The sequence below is a fragment of the Clarias gariepinus genome, chromosome 1, assembly GCF_024256425.1.
Source record: "Clarias gariepinus isolate MV-2021 ecotype Netherlands chromosome 1, CGAR_prim_01v2, whole genome shotgun sequence".
Lineage (NCBI taxonomy): Eukaryota > Metazoa > Chordata > Actinopteri > Siluriformes > Clariidae > Clarias > Clarias gariepinus.
In genome coordinates, this window is record NC_071100.1 from 22,092,178 (window position 1) to 22,105,329 (window position 13,152).

A 13,152-nucleotide genomic window follows, 5' to 3' on the forward strand; every position below is an offset into this window, starting at 1 on the left:
AACCAGGTCATGCTGTTGTAATAAATATCGGCGTGGCTGTGATATCTTCAGCACTCAGACCATGTTACAGCCGTGCTTATACCCAGTACAACAGCATGACCAGAATAATGCCAACTGAAATCGCTCGTGAGCTCTCTCATATCTCACAGGCCACAAACTGCCAGGTGTATTATTATTATCATGAACATGACGCACATCTGGACAAAGTTTGTTGCCAATTATACATTTAATAGCTTCATCATGTGGCATTTCTAGTTAAAAACATCCAAACTAAAAAGTCCTGTTCGTTTAATTAAAATAAACCAACACCACCACCAGCACTTAAATTGGCTATTGAGTGTTAGAGAAGCTTAATAAAAAGAGCCTGCAAAGATTAGCTGGTTTGATCTTAACAACAGAAGGCAAGCTTAAAGATGCTGAGTGATTTTGGCACTACAGAGAAGATGAAGGAAAAAAGAAAAAAAAAGCTCTCTTCTTTTGTTCGCATCCTATAAAAAGCTGCGTCAAGACCATTATAGGCCTTACATTCACTCTCTCTCTCATTCAAACACATGCTAAGCACGCACGATGCACACACACAGACCCTTTTAGATGCTTTTTACACATAGCGCTGGTGTCAAAGATGCATCTCGGTAGTAACAACAGACAGACCGGCCCTGTTTTAATGGTCCATCATCCCTGTCTTTCTGTGGCTATCCCTTCTCTTTTTCTCTCCATCTGTACTTTGTTTGATGACACAGTTCTGAGGCGGGCGTTTGTACTTAGCTAGGTCAGAACACTTAGAACATTCTTTTCCCATGGTGACTGAGAACAGCAGGTTCACCACACACACACACACACACACACACACACACACACACACACACACACACACACACACACACACACCTCCCTCTTGGTTAAAAACAACCCACATCCACCCTCAATAGCAGGAAGTGACAACAAAAAAACAACGAGCAACACAGATATGACCAGTGACGGGCTGGAGTCAAAAACAGCTTCGTGGTTTTCTCTGATCTGAAGACATCACACCGGAGGCTCACTGTGCATTTTCCATGCTTATTCTTGTGTGTCTTGTGTGGGGATGCGTCTCATCCAGTTTTATGAGGGGAAACCTACCCTGTACCGACTCGGTCACATAAACAAGCACATATACGAGTGCAGGCTGTGCAGTGTGTGTATAATTCCTAAGTGTAGGATTCATCACCTGCCAGATATTATTTAGCATTTTCAGCAGCAAACATGATAGTGTGTGTGCTGCTGTTGCATGTTAATTATGTGCAACAGTGTGGTTCATGTGCAATAGTGTTCATTTATTTATCTTCTATACAGATAAAATTGTACATTGACCAAAGTGCATGAGGCAGGGGACCAAACTTCTGCAGGGCACGCACAGACACACACACTCATTCACACGCTACAGGCAATTTGGGAGCCCTAATTAGCCATATCTACAGTACATGTCTTTGGACTGTGAGAGGAAACCCACCAATCCACACACACTCGCACCTCAAAGCAGGAACCAAACCATCTGGAGGTGTGAGGTGGCCGCAGTGCTAACCCAAAGTGGGGTGTATAGCTGATAAGTGCATGGAGCTTTTCCACCAGACGGTGTGGTACTAATGTATGCAGTTAAACTTTATAGGGGTTTCATATAAAGATACATAAAATAGCTGTGTGAATGGGTTAATGTTTTTCACTGCGAAGATAAAGTAAAGTAAAGCTATTCTAATCCATTGTTTTTAGAAATATGGCAGTTAGACAGAATTGTGATGATCTTGTAGTAATTCAGGCACCATAAACTAGTTGTCACGTCCCACCTGCAGAAAGGAAAGTCCAGCCTTCTCGGGGTATGAACATGGCCCGTGGGTGAACAGTGACCAGCTCCGCCTCCTTTCCTGTATCAGAAAACACGTTTATTTAGACGAGTAGGAACAAATTCTGTGAAAGTCACAGCATCAAAACGCTACATAAAACAAAAACAAACCTTTTCCTGCAAAAATACGCAGCACTTAACCTTTAACAGATTGTTATTTGGGCCGGCGTAGAGGACAGCCAAGAGCACAGACTTATTTAGAGGGTGTGGGTGAGGTGAAAGCACCGCAGGAGCAGATTGATGTGTTTGGGTGTGGGCACGGATGGAGTCTAACACACTGGTCTAAAAAAATCAATGGCTTTGAGGCAGTGATGTAGAGCTGCTGTAAAACACAGGAAACACAAACACCCAAAAAAAAGCATGGAGAGGAGGAATAAGAGAACAAAGAAGGGAAAACAAATATGATAGAGAAAGAGAGCGAGAGAGTCATAAGTGATTAGACTGTGAGTGGTGGAGGCAAAGCAAAGCCAGATAGTACAAATGTGTGTTTGTAAGAGAGAACGAGAGAGAGAAGAGCAGGAGGAGATAACTGGGTCCGTATGAAAGTGCAGAGGCATGCATCCGCTGGTGTAAGCAGCTTTTGCACATCAGTCAGAAAGCAGTGTGCTGTGTTAATCCTCAGGCTCTTGGCAGCTGAAGATTTTATGTTTACTTCATTATAACTTGATTTACATGCTGCAGATTTATTGTGCCATGTTTACTCTGTCCCAGTGCATAGCAAAGTTTTAGACTACAACCTACAGTACACCATATGATGCATAACACATCTTCGTCCCTCTACAACAATCTTTCTGCTATTTCATTACTATATTTTATCATACATTAAAAAAAAAATAATATTAATAATTCAAATGCCAGATGCTCAGACAATGAAGTTAGTAACATGTATTAAAATGTTATTTATAAAGTAGCTCAAATTTTAGAGCGCTTCAAGAAGGGCGACATGTGTTCTCTGGAAGGTGCAGAATTTATTGTCTTATTATTATTTAATAAAAATGTTCTTACAGGACCACTGTTTATAGCTGCTTCACTAAGAGTTGTAAGGTATTATTACAAATTATACATTACTGTGGTCGAAAGCACAGTGCCTTAGTGGTCAGAACCATCGCATTATTGCTCCTCCAGGTACCAGGTTCATGTGCATGGAATCTGCATGTTCTCTCTGTGTTTGGTGGGTTCCCACCGGGTACTCTGGTTTTCTCCCACAGCCCAGATCAGTGCAGATTAGCATTAATTCTTCTTCTTTGTCTTTCGCCTGTTTCAACAGCAAATCATCTGCCTCCATCTAACCCTATCCTCTGCATCCTCTTCTCTCACCCCAACTAACTTTCTTGTCCTCTCTCACTGCATCCATAAATCTCCTCTTTGGTCTTCCTCTAGATCTCCTGCCTGGCAGTTCCAACCTCAGCATCCTTTCACCGATATACTGTATTCACAATCTGTCCTCTGAACATGTCCAAACCACCTCAATCTGGCCTCTCTGACTTTATCTCCAAAACATCTAACATGGGTTGTCCCTCTGATGAACTCATTCTACCCAGCCTTGTCACTTCCAAAGAGAACCTCAACATCTTCAGCTCTGCTACCTCCAGCTCTGCCTCCTGTCTTTTCTTTAGTGCCACTGTCTCTAAGCCATAGAGCATCGCTGGCCTCACCACTGTCCTGTACACTTTTCCTTTCATTCTTGCTGATACTCTTCTGTGACACTGTTCTCCATGCCTTTCAACCTACCTGCACACGTCTCTTCACCTCCTTTCCACACTCTCTGGAACGTTGACCCCAAGTACTTAACTAAGTCCTGCACCTTCTTTACCTCTGCTTCCTGTAGCCTCACCATTTCACTTAGGTGCCTCTCATTAACACACTAATTGGCGTTCCCCAAATTGCCTGTAGTGTGTGAATAAGTAAGTGTGTGTGTCCCGTGATGGGTTGGCACCCTGTCCAGGATGTTCCCCAGCTCATGTCATAAGTCCTGGTATAGACTCCAGGCCCCTTGAGACCCTGAATACAGGATAAAGTGGTATAGACGATGAGTGAGTGATTACTGTGTCAGAACAATTGTTCATGCCAGAGTAAGTGTTCTCGTTCTGTTGGAAAGCATTGCACCATGTGGTCATTGATCATCATTCCACTTCAGCACACTTCCAAGTCTTTAATTTCTTACTTAAAATAGCAAAGAACAAAATAAAGGAACAATAGAAGGTAGGCTACAAAATAACAGTAAATAATATACAAAGAAAAGACAATAATAAGCTATAATAACCTTAGTGCTTTACATTACAGTAAACACTAATAATACAACAGTCCTTCAGCTGGATTGTATTTAAATAGAGACATTGGTATTATGTCACACAGAAATTTACCCACTGTGGGACAAATAAAGGTACATCTTATCCTGACATTATCTATCAGTTTTTTTTTTTGTTTTTTTTAGAAAAGCACTGAACCATGCATTAAGAAAAAAAATAAAAGGCACGTTCTAAAAGATATATAACTAGTGAATGGATTTAAGGATCTGTGTGGATGCTTGAGGTCACATTACAAAGTCTCTGTGAGTTGCCCATCGTAGCATTTCTTGCTGTCAGCAGTGTAAAAAATTTCCCTGACCTTATAGATATAGTTGATAGTACGTGATCAGCATTCAAACACACACTTATACCTTATATAAACTTTACCTTCACCACGCTGCTTCTTAGAAATCTGTACCGGCTGCCTGGGCAGAGCCTGGAAATTCTGAATCAAGACAGAAATACATTGAGACTTGCTTCAGCAACCTAGGAAACTACAGTAAGTTATTAAAAAGTAAAAATAAAACTGTACAGTCAACCAAGGGTAAAATACTGGACTACAAATGCATTAAAGCATGATGCGAGTGCTGAGAGGCTCTGGGGAAAAAAGAAAAAAAAAAAGAAGGAAAAAAAGAGGTATGGCCTGCTATATGAGAAATATTTTAAATTAGATTTTTGTATGTCTGACAGCTATTGATCATGTTTGAGAGTGCAGATGGTTAAGGGATGTGATGTACTGGGCAGCAACTGAACATTCAGCTCTTCTTGATGTGTTGGAAGCAGGAAAAAAAAAAGGATAAGCGTAAACATCTGAGCAACTTTTACAAGGGTTAAAATGTGATGACTAGATGACCGGGCCTGAGCATCGCTAAGGTTCTGTAAGGTTCTGTAAAGGTGTTTCTCGTATGCAGTGGTTAGGTGCTCTACCTCTACACACACACACACACACACACACACACACACACACACACACACAGAGTACCAGTTAAAAGTTTGAACACAAGTTTTAATGTATTTTTCTAGATTGTAGAACTATAATGGCGATTTCAAAAGTCAAGTCGGCTTTTATTGATAACACGATAAAACGTTCCTCCAGGAACAAGGTGCTACATACAACATAAATTAACAACATAAATTATTAAAAAATTAAATTAAAAACAGAAACTAACTAGCTAACTAAGAAGCCTAATTAGCTGACTATCTGAGACAAGACAGATTGACATTTTAAGTTACCAGAAAAGTTTTTATACAAAAGAGACAACATAAAGTGCACATGCAAATATGCAAACAAGAGCGACAAAGTGACAATGCGACAACATGACATGACAATACTCTGTGGTTATGAGGTAATGAGTTGAGGTAGTGGGAGGAGAAACAAACGTTCTTTAAGTAGCAGCAAAGATAAAAAATAGTTTACAGTATGCCAATTTACAAGACATGAATATTATGCAATATGCCGTGAAACCTACTCTCATGAAGACCTTCTCAGGAAAGCAAGACCACAACTTCAAATCCTCTGCTGCAGAGAAGTTCATTTAGAGTTACCAGCTCTTAAAAATCACTGATTAACAAACAGCGCCTCAGATTCGAGCCGTTATGAAGGCTTTGCAGATCATAAATACAGACACATCTCAATATCAACTGTTCGGGGAGATTGTGCATATGATTTTGGAAGCATTGTTTTACATTGTATTGGAAGGTGTTTCCAAACTTTTGGCTGCGAGTATGAACGTTTATATGTAGAAAAACTAAAGAGGACAGTGTAGCCTTGATGAAGGTCACCTCTGCACTCCTCTTAGCACTTTTATTAAAAGCACTAACCCTGCATGCTGTGAGACAAATGATGGTCGCCTAGTGACTCTCTCTCTCTCTCTCTCTCTCTCTCCCTCTCTCTCTCTCTCTCTCTCTCTCACACACACACACACACACACACACACACTTTTACCCTTTTTTCCATTTTGTGTATTTCACCTCTACCATGTAATAATGTGTATTTAATGTGAATGTGTTCTGTAGTTGTGAACAGAAACAGTAGAGGGACACTGTGAATGTAGACGGCAGGCTGAAAGTGCCTCGGATCAGTGAGCACGGTTTCGCTGTACGCTGCGGCGTGGTGCTGAAACACTGCTGTCAGGGACAGTATATTATTGCTAAAATGCACTAGGGAAATTTGTGGATGAGTAACGATTGTGACACCATTTGCTTTACAAAGCAACATAGTCGTCTTAGTGAATGTTGAGCTGATTATGCCTTTAGACAGACACTAGCTAGGGAACCAGAGAATTACAATAATAAAAGAGAAGGATGACACACATGGTGTGAGGGAGGTGAAAATTAAAAGACTGGAGCTCGCTTATCTTTCCTGTGTTTAATTACCCATCACTTAATGACTAAAGTCAGGCCACAGAACAAGTGTCTAGCTTCCAGTATGGATAAACACTGCTTCTCAGTTCAATATCGAACCTGCGCAAAATATATATATATATATATATATATATATATATATATATATCGTAGTTATTACACAATGATTACAAGCTCATAACGTGATAAAGGAATTGTTTAAATATGGTTATGGAAGCGAAAATAAAACAAGCCCCTAGTCTTGTGCTTTTGCTGGAACATACAGTACATTATACTGTGTACTGTCCCATAGTCACAACATTACAATATAGCTCAGTTCTATTTCTTGATAAAGCCCTCTCTACACAAACACATTACTGCACTGTCAGGGTGTTCGCGAGTGGCCGGATCGATCTTCAGCAAGACAACACTCCTCCTCTGAGAAATGGAGAGCAGAGATTGAAATAAACCTACTGATGATAATACTGTGAGTGTGACTCAGCATTTTTTTTCTGCTCTCTTTCTAATCCAGGTTAGCTCTACAACAAATGTAGGTTCTCACTGACAGACAGATGTTTTCACGCCCAAGCTTATTCTGGGGATGTCAAAACCACTGTACGTGATGAAATTTGGCCTGTAGTTTACAGCAACTTTTCTGTATGGGATGTAGCTCGGGAACACATACAGGCGCTGACAGTTGGCCGCTGTAAGATGATGTCTAACTGAAGTCATTCTCAAAGAACTCATGCACACACACACACACACACACACACACACACACACACACACTGACTCGCTTTGATTGTGGCACAGTGCATTCACAATCAAACTGTTTAATTATTCAGCAGTGAGAAAGAGAGAGTCAGCGAAGTCATGCGCCATCATGCATGTTGCAAATTATCGTGATAACATAAAAAGTGTGATTGACTTTTCCATAAAATCTCAAACTCTCAGTATTATTGATGTCATTATAAGCTTAAAGAAAGAAAGAGCTTGTTTCAGAATAACCCCCAGCTTACGGAGCCAAAAACAACAACAACAAAAAATGTTTTCCAGGTTCCGCAAAAAATCATGCCAGTAATCGATTTGCCTCAAATTGCCCCAGGTGTGTGTATGTGTGTATCAATGTGTTTTTACAAACGACCTGAGATAGACGAACATCCAAGTGCTAGGCATTCATTTGGTTCTGGTCGGCAACAGCACGCTTCTGTACATTTCATCGACCCTTGTGTAAACATACTAAGACCAGCATCAGAGATAAAAAATGTAATGTGTTTACTGCAGCAGCAGATTACAGAGCCAAAGGCTTCAAAGCAGACTCCATTTCTGCTCTGTAGTGTGATTAAGAGGAGTCCAGAGAGAGGAGGATGCAAAATCTGACCTAAATTTCAGGAAAGTTGCACCTATACAAAGAACAACTGGAATAAACAACTAATTAACGACAGTAATTAATGGTTATAAGTTGAAACAAAAATATTAGTTTTTTTGTAAAATCGTAAGATTGTAAATCAAAAGTTAACTGATTGATCATTCGATTTAAATGTAATAGTGAAGCTGTAACTGCAGCAATCATACTCAGCGTGGTGTCAGAAAAAGAGTAAAAAGTTCCTAAACCAGGGAGTCATTAGAGCTAACTGCAAAGTCTACGCAGTATCTCTCTCTCTCTCTCTCTCTCACACACACACACGCACACACACACAAAAACACACACACACACACACACGCACACGCACACGCACACACGCACACGCACACGCACACGCACACACACAAACACGGCCGGGTGAAGCGGAGAATGTTGCCAGGGTGACAGAAGGATGGACTCCACCCTGCAGGCTTCTCCTCCTAAACATATGCTCCACTAGAAACGCTATCAGGGTGTGTATAAGCACACACACACACACACACACACACAGACACAGACACACACACAGACACACACACAGACACACACAGACACACAGACACACACACAGACACACACGCACAATCACTCACTCAAGTGTATCCATATGGATGAAATTTGATATTGGTGAACTTTAGTTTTGTGCAGCAGTGTGATTTGTGTTTTGTACGTGTTCTGTGCCTTGTACAGTGAATACAGCGTGAACTTGCTTTATGAATCATAACACGTTTAAAGTAAACAAAAAAGCATTTCATAACTCCATCAAAACATGTTTCGATTCTCACCATGCATCAATTCTCTAATAAAACATATAAACAGTATGTGTGCTATTTTTGTGTCACACAGAGTGGAAGCTCTCTCGTTCGCAGGGATTAATGTGGCTAATTCTTCCCACAGTAATGTCTGTAGAAAGACATTACTTCTCGACGTTCTCATCTACATACATGTGTGTGTTTCTGTGTTTCTGTGAAGGTGTGAAAGTGTGTGTGAGTGTGCTGACAGTTTGGCACAGGATGAAGCCGTCTGCTTCACTGTGGTTACAGACAGATGACTGTGACAGAAACGAAGAAGCCTGGGTCAGCTCTCCATGCAACTGCTGACACACACACACACACACACACACACACACACACTCAATAGACATCAGTCACACCGTTTCTGCAGGGGATTTAGTCAGAAGCTTCTTGCCACATTTAGAATCATTAATATGTCTAGGTCTCTGCCTGTTAATTGAACAGTGTGGTTCGTTTTAAATTATACCGCGGCGCTCATGAATTCTCAGATCTGATTGGTCAGCAGGTGTTGATAAATCTTCTCTAACAGCAGCGCGCACAGTAGCACCGGCTCTAAATTAAATCACGGGTTTATGTTTATGGAGTCACTAATAGGTTTTGTTTCTATAGCAGCAGCACGTTTACATGACGTTAAACAGCTTGTACTGTCTTTTAACAGGAAGAATGTGGAAACCTTACTCAGGTGAAGCGTACTATAAGGAGGAGATATTTACTTGACGTGATGTTTTATTTTAGTCATTTTCAGCACTTTGAGGTAAAGGCAATCCTTTACGAGGCAAGGCTTAAGGACTGATGAGTTTGCACTTTGTGGTTATGCAACAAACTGCATTTTTGAACATGGCTCGGTTTACCGTTTCTGTAATGTACTTGTCAAAAGCTGCTAGTTTTATAGACAGTTTTGCAGCATCAAGAAATGGATGAAATGTATAGTGCCTTTCTTTACGAAACGAAAAAACAGTAAGTGTTTAAGACGTGTTAAGTTCAGCATATCCAACAGATGCTTGAACATATTAAGATTAAGGGCAGTTGGTGGCCAAGTCGACATCTTGAGCTCTTTATCTTGGTCATCAAACCATTCCTGAGCTTATTGTGCAGTGTGACAGGGTGCATTATACTGCAGAAAGAAGCCACATTATAAGTGCTTTCATTGGTGGACATGGGTCAGCATGGGGACTATGTACCTCACATAAACATCAAACTGCACTGCACTGGTTGGTCCGACACCTTTCTGTTTATTTTTTTAACAATTTGTGCTATAGTACTGTAGATTGTATGTGGAATCAGACCAGACTGGCTACCCTTTGCTCCCCATGCACTTTATTTGGGTGCCTGTAACGGTGTTCTAGACATTGCAATTTGCCCCATGTCAGCGTTTCTCAAATCCTCATGTACAGTATGCCTGTTTCTCCTGATTTGAACACATCAGTGTAGAGAACCGACTATTCACTTGCTGCTCAACACATTTACCGCTTGTCAAGAGTCGCAATAACATTAAGTTCTATTTATTTAAATGTTGATGGTTAAATCATAGCTAGCATTCGGATCCAGCAAAGAAACTAGACACTGAATAGTGCTTTGTACAAGTGAGTAATCTAATTCAGAATCTTCTCATCAGGAAGTTTGAAGTTTTATATGAAAGGGTAGCTCTATGCAGACTTGCATCAGGATGCAGAAAGTGTAAAGCTGCAGCAAAAAATCTCACCTGCACACTTAAACCCCTCCTGCTAAAAGCGTTACTTACTTACACACACACACTCAAGTATTCTAGAGGCGCACTGCTCACTGACACTACACTATTAGAGTAAGAGTATGTGGCTCTCCACACAGGCAGTCCTTTATGTACAGGAGACAATGCACTAGTTATTGCAATCACTGCTCATGCTGCCACCTGCTGGACGTGTCATGTAGACTCTCATTCAGCTTCCTGGATTGCGTCCAGATCATTATCTCTCTCACACAGATACGCAGACACAGACCTTGATAAGAGAGCTGATGAGGGAGTTGTTTGCACGTATAAAAGAGTGCATGTCTGTGTGCGTTGATAGGAAATACTTCAGGATTTGAATTTCGATGATGTCCATGTATGGTGTTATTAAAAAAACAAGAGTTTCAACATCAAAAGATTTCCCAGCTTGTCACACCTCTAGGGCAGTACTGAAAACAGTAATTCAGGTTATTGATTCTTTATTTGAGCTTCTGTCTGGGAAAACCTGAGGCACTTCTGGTGTACACTTTATGCTACACTGCCTGCATTTATAACCATAAGAAAAGTAACCATGAGAGAAAATTAATCTCTCTCTCTCTCAAAACACAAGCTCAACAGCATCCATTATAAGCGAGTAAACATGGTTCCTGCTCTTTTCTCAGTACAAGGAAAGGTGCTGAAATTCTCGCCCATGCTAATCACACATGCTGCAAATGCACTAAAAGATTCGGTTAAAAAAAAAAAAAAAAAAAACTATATAGGTTATTCCTTGATTTAATTAAAAATGTTGTAGACAGGCGCACAGCCAAGCACCCTGACTCATCCTAACAAACTTCTGAAATTTAGGAGATTTTTTAAAACGAACCTTAAGCTAACAGCTTCGAGACAGTTATTTTGGGCAGACGGAAGTTTGCATGCATTAAAACTGGGTTTATAAAGGGGTAAAAACTGCCTTTTGGTCATGAATTGAGCTTGCTGGTATTAGAACACAATGTCCTTGACTTTTGCTGGATTTAGTAGACAAAAGTTGGAAATGTATTTAATTATTTTACATACCACATATCCAGTGTTTGATTAAGAGCTGGGGGTAAAAAGAAAAAAAAGAAGCCTTTGCGATTATACAGTGTACAACTACAGAGAAGCATGTTAGAGTGGTGCAGATGTATGAGGGCTGTAAGACAGTGGTGAGATGTGCTGTAGGTGTGACAGAAGAGTTCAAGATTGGGGGGGCGTTGGGGTCCCATCTTGTTTGCTCTGGTGGAGCAAAATCTCTGCATCATCTCTGCTACATCTGCTTTTTTAAAAACTGGACCAATGTTACTTACAAGTTGCATCAGAGATGGAAGCCATGGACATAGTTCAGCGAGCAATTCATTAGACTATTGAGCTATTAAGCAAAGCTCTTAAAAACATCTAATATGTGTAGTGAGGTTAAGTTAGGCATTTATTTGTCACATATACATTACTGCACAGTAAAATTCTTTCTTCGCACATGCTTGAGTAAATGGGGTCAGAGTGCAGAGTCAGCCATGATACAGCGCCCCTGAAGTGGACATGGTTAGGAGCCTTGCTCAAGAAACCAACAGCGGCAACCTGGCTGAGCTGGCACTCGAACCGCCGACCTTCTGCTCGGTATCTCAGAGCCTTAACACACTGAGCCACCACTGCCTCATGAATTAGATGGTTACAAAAATTGTCTGCTAAATGCTGCTGGGCGTCTGCTAAATGCTGCCCTTTTTAATGCACATAATTTACAATACGGTGAAAATCTTTTCTTCTTGTTAGTAAACTGTGGTCAGATACGGCGCCCCTGGAGTAGTGAGAGTAAAAGGTCTTGCTCAGAAGCCCAACAGGATCAGCTTAACAATTGTGGGGTTTGAACAGTTACCCAAAACCCCAACCCACTGAGCCACCACTGGCCTAAAATGATCCTTACGGGGATAGAGGCCACGACCTCGGCTTCATCAGCAGCACTGCATCCTGCTCAGCTGAGCAAACGAGCCGAGACTGTGGCCGGATGAAAGCATTTACAAGTGACGTCGTGATCCAATTAGATATGATCTATATGGTCTATAGAAGTCATCTATCTCAGCGTTTCGAAGCCCTACAGAGTCTCACAACTGGAGTTCAATCATCCAAATGCAAATTCAGCCTTAATCACATAAAGTGACAGTAAAAACAAAGTGGTGCCATGCCATGGGCCTGCCCCAGTCTCAGAGACAAAAGAATGTATTTCCATCCCTGCTGCTATCTTTGATCAAAATAACACCTTCCTTCTTCCCGACACATTTCAAACCTAATTACCCACTCGCTGCACTCTCTCGCTATCTAAGCCGCCGCTATGGCAACGGCATCCCTCGATCCTCCTGGCGATGGGCGAGCTGTATTGCCATCCCATAGTGGTACCAGGTTGGCATGACAACACTAAAACATGCTGCCTGTGCTTTTTCTCTGGGTGAATTAGAGAAGTGGCAGATTCTCTCACACACACACACACACCACACCACACCACACCACACACCACACTTCACTTTAAATCAGTGTTTATGGTTTTATGGTTTTAATCTAAATCTCAGTGTTAACATTTTAGCTAATCCAAACAAAAGATGGTCAAGCGACCTGCACTGAGACTCCATCATTAACGCTGCTGGGCAAACCGGACTTTTTTTATGATTTCTTGTAAACACACAAATTATGTAAGTCACATGTGCTCACATACTCTCAAACAAATCCCCACATTG

At 41.1% G+C, this 13,152-nt stretch overlaps 1 protein-coding gene across 1 annotated transcript in view; it reads right to left on the minus strand.

Moving 5' to 3' along the window:
* Window positions 1-13,152, minus strand: part of poln (polymerase (DNA directed) nu) — a 61,922-nt gene that overhangs the window by 21,630 nt on the left and 27,140 nt on the right. The window contains exons 17-18 of the mRNA XM_053495093.1: window positions 4,552-4,609; window positions 1,821-1,898 (exon numbers count right to left, since the gene is read on the minus strand). Coding sequence (XP_053351068.1) covers window positions 1,821-1,898; window positions 4,552-4,609 — 136 coding nt within the window. The remainder of the gene's footprint in view (window positions 1-1,820; window positions 1,899-4,551; window positions 4,610-13,152) is intronic.